Genomic DNA, 20,972 nt, shown 5'->3' with positions numbered 1-20,972 from the left:
TATAGTTATGAAAGGAGGCGTTGACCACAGTGACTGAGCATTGTGCCAGAACACAGACAAATGGGTGCATGCTTTGTGAGGTTTTGCAGAAATCATTGCCAAATCTATTGTTAGGAATGTGAGTCATTACAATTGTTCTTTGGAAACTCACTTTTTTTGCTCAAGCGAGAGAATAATTTAAGTGTTTACGTTCTAATGACAGTTTATCATTTACTGCTAATATCCACCCACAAATGTGCAGGTCATTGGCTTTACACTTAGCATTAAACACCAAATTTGGCCAAAAAATGAGGAACGGTTCATACAAATTCTGCCAAAATCAGCCAGTAAACCCAGTCTCATAAGACAGGCGTCACTGATGTGATGTCAGCTCACAAAGATTTAACCACAGTGTGTTTTGTTCTAACTAAAAATAAATAGGTTTTATGTTGTACTGTCATGATATTTTAGAACTCCTTCCCAGCCTTAAAGCAAAACCATTTTAAACAATATAACACATAATAGCCAGATAGGATTATAGTCACAGTACTTTTAATTACATGACACTATTAAAAAGCTATTTTTGAGCACCTGAATCCACCTTTTACCCCTAAACCAGTAAACAGTCACAATCATATCTTTGTAACAAAATGACTTAAATGTTGAAATCGGTTACATGAGAGCCGATGGCATCACTAATGTTTCAGGGTTCCCACGCGTCCTATAACCTAGAGAACTGGACTAATTTCCCAGTTCTTGAAAACGCATGGAAAATGAGAGAAAATATCAAATGTCCTGGAAATTCTTGTAGTTTTCCTGAAAAAAAAAAAAAAAAAATGTAATTGTTTTCTTTTAGCCAAGAACGAAAAGTTCACCACTGGCCCGAAACAATTAATGTTGGAAGAAAAAACGCAATACTTTTTATAACAATTGCTTTTTTTATTGCAATACCTTTTTAAGCAATGCATAATTAAAAATATTTGAAGGGTACATGCCAATATTTAAACATATTTTTCTTTAAGATTATTATTATTAGCATTATAATGAACTGATTTAATTTATTTTCAAATAGGTAAATAAAAAATGAAATCATTTGTTGTAATGAATACTTAAGAGGCTGATTTCATGGTTTTATAGTCTGTATGTTTTTAAAGAGAGCTCGAGAGAGGAATATATTACTTCAGGGCGTGATCCATGTCCTGTATTTCTGCCATAATTAAATGACAAATGTCCTGGAGAAGTCCTGGAAATGATCACTGAAGAAGAGTGGGAACCGTGAAGCTGTGTCCTGACGCTTCTTGACACAGCGTTTTTTTTTTACTTTTCCAGTGAATGAGGAGTTATCACTGATTAACTTAAATTTGTCTCTCTTCCACACACAGAGAAACTGTATGGCTTCTGAATGAAATATCACTCTGATGAAACTGTAATCACTGCATACTTATGAATGCAAACACCTACTGTCCCGTCTTGGTGTAGTGATGCTCAAGCTGCAGTTTTTGGCTCGTTGGGAGTGGACCTTAACAACAACGAGACATTTCTTGATCTCACAAAACATTCCTCATAAAAACGCCTCATTTCCAACACTTTTGGTAAATTTATTTTGATGTGGTAAAAAAGACAATATTTTGAGTTTTCATCATGGAAGGATGTGGTCATGATTGTTTTTTCCCTGTGGCGTGCCACAATGATGAAATCATCTCGTCGTTTCCAAAACGGACATCATTCTTCCTTTAGCTTAGAGATACTTGTTTATCTGATCTCAGATGATGAACTATCATGGTCAAAGCATAGATTTCTCTCTGTACAACATGTTGCTGTTGAAATGTTTTGCTTCATTATAAGAGTCTTAGTATGGCATGGCAATGTTGCTATGGAAACTGTTTTCTTTGTTAGCACACAGTGAATGAGTGCATCCTCATTGAAAGCAGGAGCAGCACATAGGCAGATAAACAGACAGGTGGATGGATGGATAGATCTCCCTGTGTTAATGCTGCTGTGTGTGTTTGGCTGTAGGTGGTGGGCTCGTCGATGCAGCTGATTGGAGATCACCAGCTGGAGGACCGTCAGCTGATCGCTGCTATCGTTCTGGCCAAGATGAACCAAAACTCGGGCCGCACTATAACTCGATCCCCACAGGGACCTCCGACCACTGTACAACCTGCACAAGTACGGTCATCACACTCCACTGCTACTGTACTGCAACACCGCAAGAGACGAACCTGAAAGATTTCACTAAAACAAACATTCAGCGTGTAGTGCTCCTAAGAAAGCGTTTGTTTGGGTTATGTCTCATATCTTTTTAGATAACTAGTATCACTCTCAGACAGGTTTGCTAAATAGTTTGCCAGGAAAACCCTGCTAAAGTGTGTTGTTCCACATTATTAAAGTCTGTGTAAAGCAATATTAAAAATGTGTTCTGAGTTTGTCACACCACAGAAAAATGTGTTATTAACCACCCAGCCAAATTTAAATGATAGTTCACAGTCTTTGTAGCATGTTTCAGCAACACATTTCTAAGATTTATAATGTGTTTAGAAAGTGAGACAGTTCTCAGGCAATATGGGGAAGAAGAAAGATCTTTCTGAAGATGAGAAAGATAAAAACAAAAACAACTGATATTTCGCAAAAACTAAAAAGAAATGATCAAACTGTCAAATTATCTGTGAATGATTTAGAGCACAGAAGAACTTAAAGGCTTATTAAGGATCGTTTCTGTCAAACTAATTTAAAGAGCAGCTATAAAAAGCCAGTGTTGAGCAGCAAACAGGTTTTTGTCTCTCTATGCAGACTGGCTGGCATTCAGCACCACCAACCAAAGCTCACAAACAGAAGCCTTTACACTTTCTTTGAAAAACTACAATTTGAATGTTTGTTTTACTGAAATCCCTCTGAGAATTTAGGACACAGTGTCCAGTATATCCTCCGATCCACTGCAACATTAACACACAAGAACTGTTTGGGGCGACCAATTAAATAACAAATGCACATCAAACTGCACAAAACATAAAAAATATATGCAGTATTTTAACAAACAATGTGTGCTTATAGTATATTCACAGCTCTTTTTGGCTGCATTTGAACCTAAAATGTAAACTTTGTCATCATTTACTTACCCAAACCTGTATGACTTCGTTTTAAAGACTTTTTTTGTCTTTACAATTAAAGTCAGTTGGGTCCAAAACAACACGAGACGTCATTGACTTTAAATGTATGGGGGAAAACATGGAGACATCTTCTTTTAAAAATCATACAGGTTTAGATGAGTAAATAATGACAGAATTTAGCTTTTTTTAGATGACCTGTCCTTTTAAATTAGCAAAGTATTTTCTCCCAAAGACAGTTTCTGTGGTTGTTTTCACTCTTTCTGTACAGTGTCGCCCCCTTGTGTGGAATTAGTAGAAATGCGCTAAGACCGAAAAACATTTGAGTGTGTTTGTGTGTGTCTACAGAGCGCTGCCTTAAAAGAAAGCCTGACTGACCCCAGCAAGACCCTCGGCCAGCGGCCCCCTCCACAAGGTTGTTTACAGTACATTCTCGACTGTAACGGAGTTGCAGTCGGACCAAAACAAGTCCAGGCAAAATGATTTTCACTGCCACAATTCCAGATACACGTTTCAGCCCCCAATAAAACGAAAGCTCAGTTCACTGCTGCCGGTTCAGGTTAAGATAGTGACAGAAGCAGTAGTTTGGAGCTTGTCCTCTTCAGAATCTGCCTTGACTGTGTCGTTCTCCCCTATGAAGTGTTTTTCTGTACTGTTCACTTTTCTGTCCTCGTGTGCTTCTGATGGCTGCATTCGTTTCCTTTGTTAGTCGTGTGGTTTCCAGGGTTGTCAGCTAAAGAACAATTCTAACTGTGCCTACGCAAAGTCCAGTGCTGTGGTGTCTCGTGTGGTCAATATGTACTATGAAGGATTGTTGACCTTTTGTACAACCTATTTCAGTAAGGGTAGTTCCTAATCGTCTAGCTGAGATTTCTTTGCTTTCGGATGTGTGCTGTAACATTTGTGTGTGCGTGCTATATGTGTGATGTTGTGTTTTTTTATTATTATTATTATTTAAATGTAGTGTTCGTGGTTTTGCATGAGTGATGTGCAAGCAAGCTTGCTGTAAGTCCATGTGTTTACATGCTGAATACACAACACGTGTATTCAATAACTTTGTTTTTAAAAAATAAGATGTGTGGTTTTACTATTTCCAGCATGGTTTCTAAAGAGGTCAGAAGGTAGTTCTTTGGAGTTGGTTGAAGCTGTCTTAAACATTAGTTTTCTCAAGTTTACCGAGACGATTTTCTTTCAGCCTGGTGAACTGAAAACAGACAAGCCATAAGACTGAATGGCCATTACATTCTGAACTTAAGCCAGTCAATTTCAGGATCAGGTTTAATGAAGGTTTCAGAATAGGAGGCTAGATTTAGCAGATGAGTCCTTCCTCCCATGACCTCTTGACTGTCAGCTTATGTTATTTATCCTTCTCAGCAATACAAAACCTACTGTAATGAAATTGTCAGAATGGGTGAATCACAAGAAACCTGTCAAGAATGTGTCATGTTAATATATCACCCCAAAATCAAAAGAGTAAATAAGAACTTATATTTTGCATAATGAAAATAAAGCCTATTTTAAAAGCATTGAGGTTTTTTGCTTTGCAATTTAGCATTATTTTCATGATGATTAAGGGCGAAATGATATCACGGCATATTTGCTGTACTGCCTTTCCTTTCTGACCATTTAAAACACATTTGTAGTATTACACTAATTATAATCAGATGAGAATCACCACAAGAATAATAGTAAACACCAAAAAACTTCAAAGTAAAATATCTAGATTCATTACAGTAATGCTTTCTTTATCTTTTGATTTTGTCGTGAAATGTGACCTGGACATGTTTTCGTGACATTCACCCAAATAAGAAAGCAAATTTTAAGAGATCTCTTAAAATAATCTTACGACTGTTTACAAACTGATTCGATTTTTTCTCTCACAGCCATCATCTGTGCGTCATGAATGCAATGCAATTTCACAGTATCGCTAGAGGTACCACTTTTTAGCCATTCAGTGGAGTCACTGTTTTTTATGCAAAGACATTCAATTACATATGCTAATATAGCGATACAGATTTGGTCTTGACATTTAATAATGCAATATTTCACAAACAATGAGCTTTTCCAGTTATAAAGACATGATTCTTAGTGTTCTTGGACAAGACTGAATATGTACAAGAGAGATGTCTGGGGTGTTATCAGTGTAGTGCCTGTTCTGTATATTGATGTTTTTAACTGTTTTATCAACATGCAAGATAATGCGCAGGAGGTATCTAAGTTCAGAGTTTTAAATATGTCCTTATATTGCATGGGAAATGTTTACTTACGTATATTTGCATGCATTACCAAAGAGTGGAAAAATCTGAAATATATTTTGTGTGAAAAGTATACCTAATGAAATCAATGAATGTACTCATGATTCTTGTGAAGAATCAGATCTCCATCGCTATATGCTGATGTAGCGTCCCATAGTGTGCTCCGACTTTATATCCATTGAGTTGGGTTGATTAGGCTTTGCTGATGTCACTGCCTCTTTAAATCCAGTACTTGGGTTTTACCTGTGATTATTGTCTGATATAGATCTAGTCTTTCCCCCTCATGTCCAAAGTAATAAAGCTCCCATTTTCCAGACTTACTGTTCTGTGTTACTGAATGATATTTTTGTTAGCCTCATTTCAAATGGAGAACCCTTTATGAAAGGCATGAGATTCTTCTGGGTGTCTTTGTAAACTTTGTAAAGGGTCAAGCCCAGTGTATGTTCATTTATAGTGAGGTAGCAAGAAACATAACCAAGTATTTTTAAACAAACAAACAAGCAAAAAAAGAAATAAAAAGAGACACACCTCACTCACTAGATCATTACGTAATTCTCTCTCATATTCAAGAGAACAAAGAATCTCCCACATTTTACCTGCTCCTGCATGTATTCTAATTTTTCCCTTATGTTTGTTACGTACTATATAAAGAACACTTCTGATTTTGTATAAAACGTACAACAACGTATATCTTAAACAAGGCAAGGCAAAACATCCCAACTGAAAACTAAAAGAAATGCGCTCTTTGTTTTAAAGAAGGCGCATGCAGCCTCTGGGTCTTGGTCCTTTTGTATGCATGATCTGTTTTTGGGAACCTGCAGCTATTACTCTTCACATCCACACCTATGATACTGCTGCAAGCTAACTGTCCCGTCTGCTTGTTTGGAGTAAAAACGTTTTCCTTTTGTTTTGTGGACATCACTATCCTTACCCTGGGCATTACCCATTATATGGTTACTTTGGCCAGTCTTGGGGGCGCCTTAATTTTTTATCATAAATCATGCAAAGTTTCCGGTGCTGGATTTAAAACCTTCTTGCAAGCCTCAACGTGTAAAAATGTTATAATATGATGACTCTCTTTTGTACTAAACCTAGGGGGGGCAGTGAAACCCCAAGACCCACAACCTAAGAGTCAAGAACCTACACCTGAGCCAGTCCCTGCCCAGGAACCTGTGCCCAAAACAGGCCCTACCCCAACTCTACCACCCACCATGCAGCAGCCCAAAGCCCAGGCTCAAGCAGCACCTGAACCCACTCCAGGGAAGCCAACAGAGCTGCCCCCAAAACCCCAACCTCCCAAACCACTTCCCCCAAAGCCTGTGCCTCCAGTTAGAAGGAACTCCAAGCCTCAGCTCCAACCCAAACCCCAGACCCCACCTCCCACCAAGGCCCAACCGAAAGCTCAACTGGGTGACACAGATCAGAATCCTGGGCAAACCCAGCCAGATCCAGTCCCTGCTCAAGAGCAATCCCCAGCCAAAGGTCCTGTTAAACCCCCGTCACCAGCTAAACCTCAGCTCCAGCCTAAACCAGTGCTCAGAGAGCAAGTCAAACCTGAAGCCCGAGCTCAGACTACTGCTCCATCTGAAGGCCCTGTTAGGCCAACTCCTTCCCCTGCTCCCACCCCGGCCCAACCTACCCCAGTGAAACCCACCCAATCTCAGCCTCCTGTGGAGGAACAGCCTGCACCCCAGCAGAAGTCAACCCATCCTCTGTTGAAGTAAGCATCTTTTCACTTGGAGATCATTTGCTGCAAGGCTTGCCTATATGAGCAAGAAATCGTTCTGCAATTCCTGGAGGGCCACTGTCCTGCAGAGTTTAGCCCCAACCCTAATTAAAAACACCTGAACCAATTAATCAATGTCTTCAGACTCGCTAGAAACTTCCACGCAAGAGCTGACTGGAGCTAAACTCTGAAAGACGCTGGCCCTCCAAGAGCAGGACAGGACACCACTGCCCTGCATTAGTGTGCTTCTCCTGGAGAAGTGGGCTAAATCCCATACATGCATGCTATACAAAATACATACTATATTCTAGTGGTGGTAAACATTAACTTTGACCTATAACGTATCCAGTATACCTAAAGCCCAAAGTGTACTTTGTGTTTTGTACACGTATGCCTTTCAAAGTATACTCCATTTGATGTTGTGCGCAACCGCGGGCGTCTGCTCTATTTTTCCCCATAATTTATAGCTGATAACAAATATTTTTGAACTATTTTAAACCCAAGCTGGGTTATCCTAAAACCTCACAAGCACTTGTCAATGCAGCTGTCTGTTGCTGTTGCAGTCTCCGCTAATTTGTTGTTGTTGTTCTGTCTCTTTAAATTCGTTCTCTACTGTGAAACAACAGCCTGGGCCAGTGTTGCCACCTTGTGGAACAACTGATTACTGCAAAACAAATTCAATGCGCATGTGCAACCTGCACGTGCAAAGTATGCGTAAATCGAGTGGTGCACGTACAGTACATGCATACTATTCTGATGACGAAATTTGCGTCATGCACACTGTACGCTATCCATCGCGTACGCTTTAAAAGCGAAGTATATTTTGGGCTTCACGCGCTCTATACGCTGTCCTTCGCTTACACATAAAAAGTGAAGTACACTTTGGGCTTAAAACGAAGAAAGAGTGCAAATCAGTTCTCTTGCATATCAAAACCTTGGACATGCTATTTTCAATGTTTTACCCGGTTGAAAAAAAGAGCATATGTTTGTTTGGTATGTTTTGAAACATGGAAGCTGGTTTGAGCAGGTCCTTGATTGGTCCTTAGCTGGCCCTCAGCTGGTTATGAGGTAGTCCTGAGCAGGAGCTAGTTGCTTAGGACCAGCACATGACCAGCTTAAAACGGCTCAAACAAGCTACCATGCTTCAAAACATACCTAAACAGCATATGCTGTTTTTTTTTCAGCAGGATATGTTTTGGGACCCGCTAATCCTAATGAAGCATAGTATATAAGACGGATAGTATGTGAGTTGGAACGCAGTCCTACCTTCCTGCAGGGATCAGCTCTGCTCCACCAAACCTGTTTGTGCTTCTCCATTGAAAACGAATCCTGTGATTGGCCTGGTTCAGAGCTGCAAACTCTGCAGGAAGGTACATCTCCATGATTAAGACTGAGCTCCTCTGCCTTCAACACCTTACTCTCGTGCTCATTGAAATTACACGACTACCCAAACAAAGGCGTAGCTTCAAAGATGATCTAAATTTGCCTTCTGCCTTTCCCACTGTCTTGCAGCAAATCCCAGTCCTTGACCAACGCCTTCAACGCCTTTGGTGAGAGTTTCCGCTCCAGCAACGAGGATGAAGCTAAGGCTGAGACCATTCGAAACTTGCGAAAATCTTTTGCAAGCCTGTTCTCTGACTAATGACAAAACCCTGCAGCCAAAAGGTGGCCAAGCACTCGAGTGACAGATATGCATCCTGGTCTGTGGTTAATTCCATGTAGCTGTGTACATTTAACCCCTCCTCCCAACTCTGCTGTAATTATCCAAGTGTTAACTGAGAAGGTTAGAGTGATGTACAGTGATTGTTCTCGCGAGATGTTGCTGTGTACGTTTTTTGAGTCGCTCTACTCTAAAACACTGGGATTTATATGAGGAGGGGATGACTCTTAAGCAATCAGTTACAAGAGGCTGGAGTATGCAGAATTAGCCTATAGCCCCTCAATGTTGTAGCTGTATCGTGATAGTGTGTTTTCTTTACACGGAGACAAATATTTGCGACTAGTTTCCCTTGTTTATCCCCTGTAGTGTGTGTGCGTGTAACTAGTTGATGTGTTGTAAGCGTTAGCCAGTGAGACATTAGTTCAACAATACCTCGGAACCTTTATAAAAGCACTTTCCTCTTCAAGTTTCCTACAATAATCAATGCTTGGACTGGTCGGTTTCAATGCAGTGGTGGGATTTCAGTGGAACGCCTGGTATTTTAGCAACATAGCTTGCATCCAACACTTATCAACCTGTCAAGATATTCATGAGTGCCATGATTATAGTATCTCTGCATATTGTATTGTACTGTATGTTTAACATCTCAGGAGTTTAATTTGAATATATGTTTATTCCGGCGTTTCATGTTGTGTTTTCTTTGTGCACAGTATTATTGCTTTGCATGACCCGGTGATAATTGTTTTCTCTGTACAAGTGTCAATAAACATGTGGCGTATCATTCCACTGACATACCGGTGTGCTCTGTGGTCCGTTTGCAGTCTGCTCATTATATGTACATTCAGCTAAGCATCAAGTGGTCACACGTACTGTTGTGCATGTATCTGTAAACTTTTTTGCAGTATTTGTTTGTTTCTTCACATTTTTAGAACCAGAGGACCCACTCAGTAAGTGCAAACACCAATCCCCTGGTCATTTTATTTTTAAAAGGTTATTATGGTTTGGGGGAAAAAAAAAATCATGATGTGTTTTTCATGTACTTTGTGACAAACCAGTCTTTAATCTCACTTGAGCGATGGTAAAAGTGAGCTATTCATAATGTGATTTGCCAGAAGGTGGCAGTAGATGACTAATGTTTTTGCTAACTGTTTAAGGTTAAATGGTTAATGGTCAGTCTATGCCATCATAGCCCAACATAAAGGGACAATACAAATGTCTTCAAACCCAATAATTCAACTTTCAACAATATTTTAAATGGGATGCATGCATGGGTAATTATAATCCTGCTAATGACACTAATATGTACACACTTTTTTCTCTCAATGGTTTTGTCCAATCATATGATTGATGATGTTAGAGTCTCTCATTACGTCAAACCTCTTTCCACACCTTTATCACGCATTATCTAAACGTTTGATCATGTGAAACAATGTTCTGTAATTCATTGTTATAGCTATTCCAGTGGATTTCAAAATGCAGCAGAGGCAGAAAGGTTCTGATAGACAGAGGGAAAGTGAGAGAATCTGCCCACTTTAGAGACTTTACACGACCTGATGTAATCTCCATTACAAACAAATACCATTTGGGTTCACTTCCTCGTGCACTCAATAACATAAACCAAAACCTAAGCCTAAGGGATTATTTAGTATTATTTTACATCTAGCTGTTCGAATTTCACAGTATCATAAAAATGCTAAATGATAATTGGCTTAACGCCTAAATCAGCAGTTTGAAGCGTTTTTCGTGATCTCACCGGGAGCTGACAGCAGGTGGAGTAAAATCGGTAGTGCGTGCTTAATTTGGCACAGATTTCTTTGGTTCTTCCGCATTGCTCCATGTGTTCCAAAGGTGTTCCTGATGGGAGGAGAAACAGTGGAAGTGTCTCAAACCACACCGAGCTGTCTAAATAGACGCCATTGGGATTTTAGGCATTTTCAAATAATCTTTTTGAATATTTAGCGAAAACTTCAAAGTAGAATTTCGAATCTGAATATTTAGAGTCATTTTGGGCATTATGCAGATTTTTTTTTTTTTTTTTTTTTTTCATTTTTTGGCCATCATAGGTAGCTCTTTACGCAGTCTTACAGAATATTTTAAATCGTTAGTCACATTTAGAAGAGTTTTTACAATCGTGTAGAAATACATTCAAATAGAATAATTTTACGCATCGAATCTGTATGCAGCTATTTATGTTGTTCAATATAATATTCAGCTATTTTAAATATAGACATTATTGGGCACATATTATATTGGCATGTGGGTGTGTGTGTGTGAGAGAGAGAGAGAGAGAGCGCGCGCATATAATCCCGCTGGTAATGAACGCTGTCTATGTAGGCAGCTCGCTAGGGTTTGAGACACCGTCAGTAGTCGTTCAGTGCCCCGCGCATCTCTGCGCCTTCCAGAGCTCAACCCTGACTCCTGTATCTAGAACCCACAGCGAGCTGAAGCTCTGGAGCTACAGCAGGACAACTCCTGCGACTCTCACACTCAACAGCACACACCAGGAGGAACTATCTCTAGAGACCCCCTACAGGTCAGTGCACTTCAAGACCACCTCTAGTGAGCAGCAGGTGAATACTGAAGAGAACAGTTCGTTTACTGTGTGTCTGCTAACTTACATACATGTTGCACAGCCGTTTCAATTTTAAAAAGCCATCATTTACTTCGGGTAAGTGTGAATAAACAGCTTATGATATTGAATTATATTAATAAATTGCATAAGGTGAACTTTTTTTTAGATGAATTCTGAGAATAAACTGCTGGGTTTGTGTGTTTAATAGTTGAGTTCAGTTTGATAGGTTTTAACAACATTTAGGAAAGTTTCATGTTTTGCATATATCTGCGCTTTAAGAGTTAAGATGTAGAGTTAACATGTAGAGTTAACATGTAGAGTTCTCACCAAACGTTGGTGTTTGCTGAGACATATTAGATTACACCAAAAATCATCTTCATCACCAGGCTTGATGTTTCTGTCTAGGTTTATTTAGAGGAAAGCGTTTGACTGTTATAGTAAATAATTTACAGTAAATATTGATTATTATAGAGGCCTCAAAATATCTGGATATTTTGGCTGCACTGTTTAAATGCCATTGCTTTCGACATATTAAAAAAATAGTAAAATGTTTGATAGCTTTAAATTAATAAAACGATAGTGTTTTTTTTTTTTTTCTTAGTGGAACATAAAGTTGATGTGTTCCTCTGCATCTGTGGTTCCTCTGGTAGGACACCTGTGTGAACTTAGGAGAAACTGACTTCATACAGCCACTAAAAACACCCCAAAAATACGGCTAATTTTACAGCCACTAAAAAACACACACCAAAACTCCAGCTAATTCACAAAATTGTATTTGATACTTGATGTAATGTCTTGTTGTAATGTTCAGATATGTTTCTCTGAAATGTACAAATCTAAATACTTTCTGGGGCCACTGTATGCTGCTTAGTTCAACATTTTCTTTATTTTTAACTTTATTATAAACAGACCTCTACAGCGATTCGATTTTTCAGCTAGCACAGTGTTTAACAGGGCTAACTGTGTTTAAGCTAATTCAGGTTTCGCAACTTTGCAAAAGTTATGTTTTGTTGAAAACTTTGGCTCATGGAGTCGTAACTTTGCAGGTTTTGACTGAGTAAAAGTTCTGTGTCAAATTTAGAACAATACGCTTTAATAATATTTGCCACTTGTTAGATGCCTAAAATGGATTTAAAGCATCATTATGGAGATGCACATGTAAATATAAATTGCCGTGTGTGACGGCTGGGGTTTTGTGAAGCACTATTCTCTGTAAAGCTGCTTTAGAACTGATCCAGTTACCCAGCTAACATACTCTTCAAACTATAACTCTGTGTGTAATGTCATATCACAATCATATGAGTCCGATGAAGTCATTTGTTTTAATTACTATATGAATGTTTCAGTATACTAAAGACAGAAGCACAATAATCATTTTTGACTTTTGGTTATTATTTTATACAACTGGGGTTTTTCTTGGTTTGTTTATTGATTTGATTGTTGATATTGCACAATATGAATTTGAACTCAAATATTATCTACCAAAATGTACATCATAGAGTATGACAGTGTGTTATTTGACATAGACAGACATCTATTAGCAGAAGTTTCATCATGTTCTAATACATGAACTACAGTAGCATATCCATAAAAAAATAAAAAAAAACTTTGCCAACATAAGCATTCTTTAATTCAAGAACTAACGTCAGATTCTTGTGACCGTCACAACTAGCGACTAACGCACGATGTCTGGCCTGCTGTTATTTAGGGAAATTAAAGAACCTTATGACATTTGTGATGCGTTACACAAATTGTGAAATTAATATGAAAGAGAGGTCTGTAAATATCTAATTGTGCTTTACTAGTAAATTTGAGGTCAGCTTTGTCATTTGGCTCAGACTGCGCTTTTACATAGTAAGTAATCGTAAAAGTGGGAGGGCAAGAAGAAAAAAAAAACAGAAACTGAAAATCGAAATTGAAAATTTTTGACTTGGACTCAGAGTTCTGCCAGTAATTATTGTGTGTTTTATTGTGATGTGTATGTTTGTGTACAGTATGTGTGTGTGTGTGTTTGTCTTTGTATGTGTACATGTACAGTAGAGCCCAAAAGTCTGAGGCTAGTGAAAATGTTTGTGTTTTCTGTTAACATGAATTTTCCATTGCAAACTGTATCATCAGAATTATGTATTATGATTTGAAATATAAACATGAATTCATGTTCACCAGCATGGTTTAAAAACAACATCTTGTGCTTCAGTGGAAGCAAGACATTTGATTAGTCACCTAGAAATCAAAAATATATATTTTAATTTTTTTATGTTTTTACATTTTATTTTTTTCTTTGAAAATACAGGATTCGAAATCTGATTCAACCAATGTGGTTTCAAACGTTAGCATGTGTAAAAGCTCAGGGAACGTACAGTATAGAGTGACACAAATCTAGCCGCTTGAGATGAGACAGCCTGACCTGTTATATAACTGAAGTGCACCGGGCTGGACTTTACCCTGTTGTCATAAACGTAAGGTGTGGAAATCGCAGCAGAAACCCTCTTTACACTGATTTTTAATGTAAAACTGCTTGTCACTTTGTGCTGCACTTGCTGCTGACAGATTCTTGCACTTTGCTCATTTAGTTTTGGTGCACTTAAAAACACTGAGACCTGAACGCTCAGTAAGAACCATCTTTACGGTACAGCTTTTTCAGTCTAAGCTCAGTACATTGTGTGTGCGCGTCTTTTTGTGTTTGTCTGCATGTTTGTGTGTGTGTGTGTGTGTGTGTATACATTTACAGGAGTGGCTGTTTGGTTTCAGCGTATAGATGATGGATTGTGTCTCTTTTGAAAAGGCCCAGATATGCTTTAGTGCGTTATCTTGCACGTGTTCGCACACAGATTGCAGGATTATACAGAAGCATTGACTTCATTAGAGGCCATAAGCCGCACCTTATCCAAAGACACCTCCTTCGCTTTGCGTTTCAGTGGGCTGGAACTTGAGTTCCAAGAACCAGTTATGGCACCATTGCATGCGTGGAGGAGGCATATACATCCGTGGGCTGTATACAGTGTGTGTGTGTGTGTGTGTGTGTGTGTGTGTGCGTGCGAGCTTGCGCTCCAGTGTTGGTTTGTGAAGAGAAATGTCACTTTACTGATGTATGTTGACATCTGGGAACACTGAGGCTAATTTATCAATGCTTTTTGGTTACAATTATTTTGATAGTCCATTTTAGACTTTCTGCTAACTATAACTTTAGCACTACTTGTAGGGTTAGGGTTGGTTCTTGCAAAGTTACTCACAGTCAGTCGAATGTCTGTTGTGGAGCATCAAAATAGTGTTACCTGTTTTTTTTTATCATTTAAGCATCATATCTTTAATCCAGCCTAGAAAATATGCGTTTAGCAAACAATATTTGAATACTCATATTTCAGAGGTATGACATGAAAATGAGATGAAATTCAGAACATTGTCATTAATAAGTCTGTAATTTATTTATGTTTTAACTTCCTTAGCTTAAACTACTTAAACCGACAGAGACATATTTGTATAGATCCCCTGACCTGGTTTCATGTTGGATCTTGTGTATAAATATAAAAACTAATAGCCATACAACATTATAAGCTCAGTTGATAGATTACATTAAGAATGGCAAACACTGTGATTTGTTTAAAGGTGGATTGAAATGTTATGCTTAAGTATGCAAATGTGTGATTCTAGAACAAAAATCTGAATTTTGGATGAAGCCAGGTTCAAAATTGCGATTCCATTTTGTTAAAGAGGGGATTTTAGATTTGAGATGAAATTCAGAACATTGTCATTAATAAGTCACATCAACACATTTGTACATTAAGTCTGTCATTTTTATGTTTTTCCTTCTTTAGCTTAAACTGCTTAAACCGACGGAGACGTATTTTTATAGATTACCTGCAAAACTACATCTGCATCAATCAAATGAAAGCAGAATGAACTGAATCGTGTGTACTTTGCATTTTTGGCCTGAAGTGAATTTTGGTTTTGTGGTTTTGTCAACGCTTCACACAGAAATCCATTCTGCTCGTGTGTCATGAATGTGAGTATACTGTCTTATCTCCTGGTTTTATGGCATTTAATTACAACTATGTTACAATGTCCATAAACAAGCATACGATATAAAACGGAGCTCTTAGGGTGAAGTCCAGAAGCCCCTGCGATTTGGTCGTATCAGAGACTGTAATTCATGCTGAAGGTTCGATGTCAGCAAGACACTAAACATTCAGCTCGTGAGGTTTTTGGGAACGAGATCCGGGTCGCTTCCCAAAGCTCTTTCACAGTAGCGCCGTCGCTGCATGTTTTTAGTCATGATGTGACCAAAACTAAACCTCTCCCCCCTTTCCTGTCCACATCGAGGAACACGGAGGACCCTTCCTCTCCTTTCACTGGATCTGTAGCCGGAGCGCATTGAGAAGGCCTTGACAGAGAGCATGTTCCTTCCTTATCCGTTTAGGAAGCTCCGCAGAACCCTCAGGAGAGCCATTCACTGTTAACTCATTCCTATTAAAAGTAATTGGGAGAAAGTTCATGTCCTTAGATGTTGTGCAAGTCCAAATCCTTCAGAAGCTTCACAATTCAGCTTCGGTTTTGCTTAAGTCCCTTGTGAACGTTTGGCTTTAGCATCAGAACAGATTGTTTGTCCCTTACTCAAATGTCCCATTTCGAGATGAATCTCCAGATGAATCATAGTCTGAATCCACTGAAATGGGTTGTAGTTCATGTTGAATCTTGTGTATTAAAAATATAGATATAATAGATACAACGTCATAATCTCAGCTGATTGATTAAGAATTAAGAACATGATTGAAATGTTATGTTTAAGTATGCAAATGAGGTATTCTCTAATTAAATGCGTGATTCTAGAACAACAATCTGAACTTTGGATGAAGCCAGGTTCAACATTGTGGTTCTGTTTTGTTTACATGTTAAAGGGATTTTAGATTTCTCTTTTGTCACTCCATAAATCAGAATATACTGTCAACAGACAGAAGAAAACACATTCTGACCAATTTATTTAGGAATAAAATGTTGTATAAAATCAGGGAAGTTATATATGAACAAACCCCTCTTTAAACCCCTTCAGGATATAGATAGGAATGAATTGTAATTGCAATTGTATTGTAATTGAAATCTACAGACACAAATAGATGAAGTGCTATAAAAGCACACTTAAAAGTGTATTCTTTCCACCGGTTTGAAAAAAAAAATACTTTATGAAAAGCCAGAAAGTCCAAAATCTCAAAACTGACAGATGCATGAACAAAACAAGTGTTTTTGCCCGTAGTGTCTCGCCTAAAAACTCACGCATGTCAAGGACAGTAAACATTATCATTATCACACTTATCAGCTATCTCATCCTATCTCTTATTAAGACAGCTGAAAGTTTCAGACGACACGTGAACAGCCTAATTTTACTTTTGCCTCTGTGTGTCCGTTTATTAGAAGCTGTGCTTGTCTCCAACGCTCTTCTGTGAAGAGAAGTGGAACCAGCAGAGCTTTAGTGAGAATGAAGCAACAGGAAGTCATCTGGCTAGCCTTACACCTCATAGCAGGACCACATGATACTTAGCTGTCTGCACTTTTGCTGAGGCCGTGAAGTGTCAAAACCAGCAAAAAAACATTCTTCAGTTCCTGTTCAATTTAATATAACCACAGAAATAGCCACTCGCCTGCCCATTCGCTTGAGTCAAAAGTTCAGTGTGCTTTATCGACCAGAATCGTCCAGGATCTTACGTCAGGAGAAGCTCCCGGCTCCGGAGGGTGAGCTATAGTTTCTGCATGCTGTTCTTAGATGCTTTAGGTGCAGTGTTTATGTCCTTTTATGACTGTGAAATGAAACTTGTCAAATGGTCTGGACGGCTATCAACCAAAGTGTTGAGATAGCAAAAAGATTTCATAATTAAACTACAAACCAGTGTTTCGCAGCAGTCCTTCAAAATAAACAAGTCAGTAAAGAGAATTAGCTAATGCTGATGCATTGCTTTAAAGAGATAGTTCACCCTAAAAACTGAAAAATCAGTCATGATTTATTCTTCCTCATCTGCTGAACACAAAAGAGAGAGATATTTAGGAGAATGTTGATACAGTGTTAAAAAAGTAAAAAGTAAAAAAAAAAAAATAGGGCACACAATGACAATGTACTGTGTTGCTATGAAGGAATTTTATGTTTTTGCACTTTGTTGTTTTTTTAATAGTGTATCAAATAATTTTAGTTACTGTCCATTGTATGAAGAAAAAACACTGATACTTCTCCGTAATATGTTCTCTTATGTTACACAGAAGTTTAGTCCTTTTAAGAATTTTCATTTTTGGGTGAACTATCACTTTAAATGTTTTCAGAAGACTTTCATTTTATTGGTCATCATTCATTCATAATAGTTTAGGTTTAAAAAAGAAACAAGCATGAGTGGTATATATCGTAAATACTAATCATTTGTAATTAAATGCTTCTCTTTCTTATGCCCAAAAGCACAGTGAAAAACCCCTGGTGAGCTCATTTTCAGAAAAATAAATCAGGGTCCACTCGTGCCATGGTTGAGGGATTTGTGCCAGCCTACCTAAAATGTGGTCAGAAACGTGTATGACACGACAGCTGCATCAAAGCGGCACATGCGTGCTGCGCAAAATCAGTACCAGCCGAGTAGGCGGCCAGACGACTTTCTTGTCTGGTAGAGACTCATAGCTAGAGGGCAGGGGTCAGGCTTCAGCATGGAGGTAGCTGAAGCTGAGCGCTGAGGTCAGGAAGTCATATGTTTCTGCCCTCCCTGACAGAGCTTTGAGGTCAGGCTGGGTACTCCCCTCCCCAGAGAGCGAGCCGCCCCCGACAAACTCCCCCATCCTTCTTCTGAGGAAAGAGTTGCATCAGGTGATGGCTTATACCGTGAACTTCACCAGCCCAAACTGACTGTATCCGCTCGCTCTCAAACACATCTTCTGCTGTTTGTTCTGCAAAAGGAGAATATTTTCATTGCAACCAAGTTGAACATTCAGAATTGTCTCGTTGACACAATGTGCCAGGCATGATGAATATGCAGAATGACAAAGAGAGCTGTTGCTGAGGGTTTCACAAGACAACACACTGACAAATAAAACAGTTTGTCACAAATCATTGCACAGAAACAGTAAGTTACACACTCAATTAAATGAGAACTAGAAATAATGAATTAGAGATTTATTGTAAAATATAGTCCAGTAATCTTTATTATATATTAACTTAAAAAAAATCTTTTTTACAGTGTAGCGCACACTTCTATTATGGCGTTTTTGTTCTTTCTGGAGCTTTGAACGTTTTATGAACTGTGTAGTAGGGGAAAAATAGTGTATAAAAAATAACTAACACTTTACGATAAGGTTCTAAACTAGTTAACATGAACTAAGAGCAAACGATACTTATATAGTATTTATTAATCTTATTTAATGTCAATTTCAACCTTTACTAATGCATTATTAAAATCAAAAGTTGAGCTTGTTAACATAAATCAATGCTTACATTAGTCAGTTACTAACAATGAAAGACTGTAACATTAGCAAAGATGAATAAGTACTGTAATAAATGTGTTAGTTAATATGGAAACTCATTGTAAAGTGTTATTGATGAAATAGCTGAAGGTCACATGTTTTTATCAAAAGCCGTTTTGTCCCATATTATCAAAACACAAAACAGTTTAGACAGATGCGTATTACAAGAACCTGAGAAAATAAGAGTTGCTCCCTTTTATCAGATTTTGAGAAGTGTTATCATTCGTAGAATCAGGACTGGGAATCTTTCAAGGAAACAGAAGTCGTTTGTGTCTGCGGTAGAGTCCCTCGTCAGTCTGAGCCTGAACCTGAATGCGGACGAGCAGGTTCTTCTTGTACGCGCTTTTAACGTCGACTGCCTTTTCTCAGTGCAGTGAAAGGATTTTAAAAATCACACGTGAACCTTCATATTTTCCTGGATTCTCTTGGAGGGCGAGCTCTGATCGTTTGAGTGTTTTAACTTTAAGGAACCATTATTTTGGGGGGATCTTTCTTGCTGGACTCGTTGTGGCCTCATTCTTTTTCGACTTGGCGTTTATTTGATGTTCTTGGGAAATATCAGTGAAAAACATTACGGTCCTGTTGCAATAGTGTCCCTGTGGAAAGGATTTCACATAACAGACTGCTTTGCTTGATTTACTAACATCAGCAGTGAAGTCCGAGCAACACCGCAGTATAACACTAGCTCGCTGTTTAAACACTTTAGTCACTGGAAAACAATGACAGTGTCATTTTTAATTAAACTTCCTGTTACTCTGGGATCAGGGTCTGAAAAAGAACAAACAACAAATATCTAAATGTTAATTTCAGTCCAATTCTGAATCCATTGACAGGGCTTATAAAAATCTAGGGTAACACTTTAGTATAGAAACCAATCCTCAGTTGCTTATTAGCATGCCTGTTATTAACATATTAGCTGTTTATATAAGTGCTTATAAAGCACATATTCTGCATGAGCATATTAACCAATACCTAAACTTAACAACTACTAACTATTAATAAGCAGCAAACTAGGAGTTTATTAATGTTTTGGATGAATGAATTTGACCTTAAAATAAAGCGTGACCAAATCTAGCAGTGAGCTACAGATTTATTCTGAATCCGTGCCTGCTGTTCAAGTTGATGTTTAGTTTTGAGTTTAGTCTCAACTTCCACATTCGCTGCAAGATCAGACTTGGTTGAAGGACGCAGCACTGAAATCTGTCCATTAGGGGCTGGTTCATGTGGTGTTTGTTGTCTTTTGTTAAGATACAGGGCATTAACTTGACAATTTGTCATGCATTGTTATGCTCCACTCGCACGTCATATCGGTGCAAACAGTTTGGTCCAATAAACGCACGATGACTTGAGCGCCCCATTGTCCCCCAGTGTTTCTCAGAGCTATGTAATGAAGAATCTGCAAGTGCTGGCTGGTGATATATTCGCAACGCAGCAGAAACACTGCGGTGTCAAAAATACAGATTTGACCTTATATTGCGATGGACTTGTGGTTTCAACCAAAATATCTCTAGGTTTTCAATCACTTGAGTCAAAGGTGTAGTGAAGGAGAGTTTGTCTCACTAAACTAAATTTCTGACAAAGCTACGATATCTTTTGCCAGCTGGAGCAAATGATGTTTACCACATTTCAAAACGGGCATGTTATGAACGGAAACTTTGCCTTTTACTAAGAATAGACAGTCGTACAGCTCACTGGAGCAAGAAAAGCTCTTGTCCCTACTGACAAAAAACAATTGGGAGTGGGGGATCGCGGGATAAGGATGTGTCCGACCTGATGGTATTTATGGAAATCATTGGGAAACATTCCAGGTATTTTGACGAATACTTCGCTAGTCACAACTGAATATTTTCTCCTTCAACGTGTTTAGTGTGCATTGAAAGCTGCTCTTCCAGTCGGGCGATGAAAGATTTTTGGGTGGGAAAACTTTACATTTAAACCCCTTCGTGTCATCTGGACAAGACCAGAACTGTTTAATCTATGTAAATTATAGGTTTTATCCCTGAAAGGGGCACTTGCTCATATATGCCTTGTTCTGGAGGAAGAAATATTGGAGAATCGTGCGGTTCGCAAAATTTCCTCTGTGTGGTTTTACACAACCAGAGACCCTGCTTCTATAAAATTTTGCACAGGAGGCCGACGCAGTTTGGGTTAACCGTGTTAGACTTCGGTTTACTATCAACTACAATCTTTTTTC

General features: G+C 38.5%; 2 protein-coding genes across 4 annotated transcripts in view; both read left to right on the top strand.

The window, feature by feature from the left end:
- The window catches only part of syn2b (synapsin IIb), a 121,907-nt gene extending 112,390 nt beyond the window's left edge, over positions 1-9,517 (top strand). Inside the window, exons 10-13 of the mRNA XM_079395789.1 lie at positions 1,996-2,148; positions 3,432-3,498; positions 6,434-7,058; positions 8,577-9,517. Coding sequence (XP_079251915.1) covers positions 1,996-2,148; positions 3,432-3,498; positions 6,434-7,058; positions 8,577-8,706 — 975 coding nt within the window. The 3' untranslated portion in view covers positions 8,707-9,517. The remainder of the gene's footprint in view (positions 1-1,995; positions 2,149-3,431; positions 3,499-6,433; positions 7,059-8,576) is intronic.
- Positions 9,518-10,982: 1,465 nt separating this feature from the next.
- LOC306856474 (peroxisome proliferator-activated receptor gamma-like) overlaps positions 10,983-20,972 on the top strand; it is a 33,767-nt gene continuing 23,777 nt past the window's right edge. The window contains exon 1 of one of the 3 annotated variants that reach the window (XM_079395787.1): positions 10,983-11,257. Coding sequence is in view for 1 of the 3 variants with exons in the window: in XM_079395786.1 (XP_079251912.1) it covers positions 11,347-11,392 (46 nt within the window). In the remaining 2 variants the exon portion in view is untranslated. Of the gene's footprint in view, positions 11,393-16,702; positions 17,021-20,972 lie in introns of those variants that run through there. The other 2 variants (XM_079395786.1, XM_079395788.1) reach the window with 2 other exon arrangements.

Source organism: Barbus barbus (genome assembly GCF_936440315.1).
Source record: "Barbus barbus genome assembly, chromosome: 37".
Classification (NCBI taxonomy): domain Eukaryota; kingdom Metazoa; phylum Chordata; class Actinopteri; order Cypriniformes; family Cyprinidae; genus Barbus; species Barbus barbus.
Note: the sequence above shows the minus strand (reverse complement) of the source record. Positions and strands in the feature narration are given on the sequence as shown.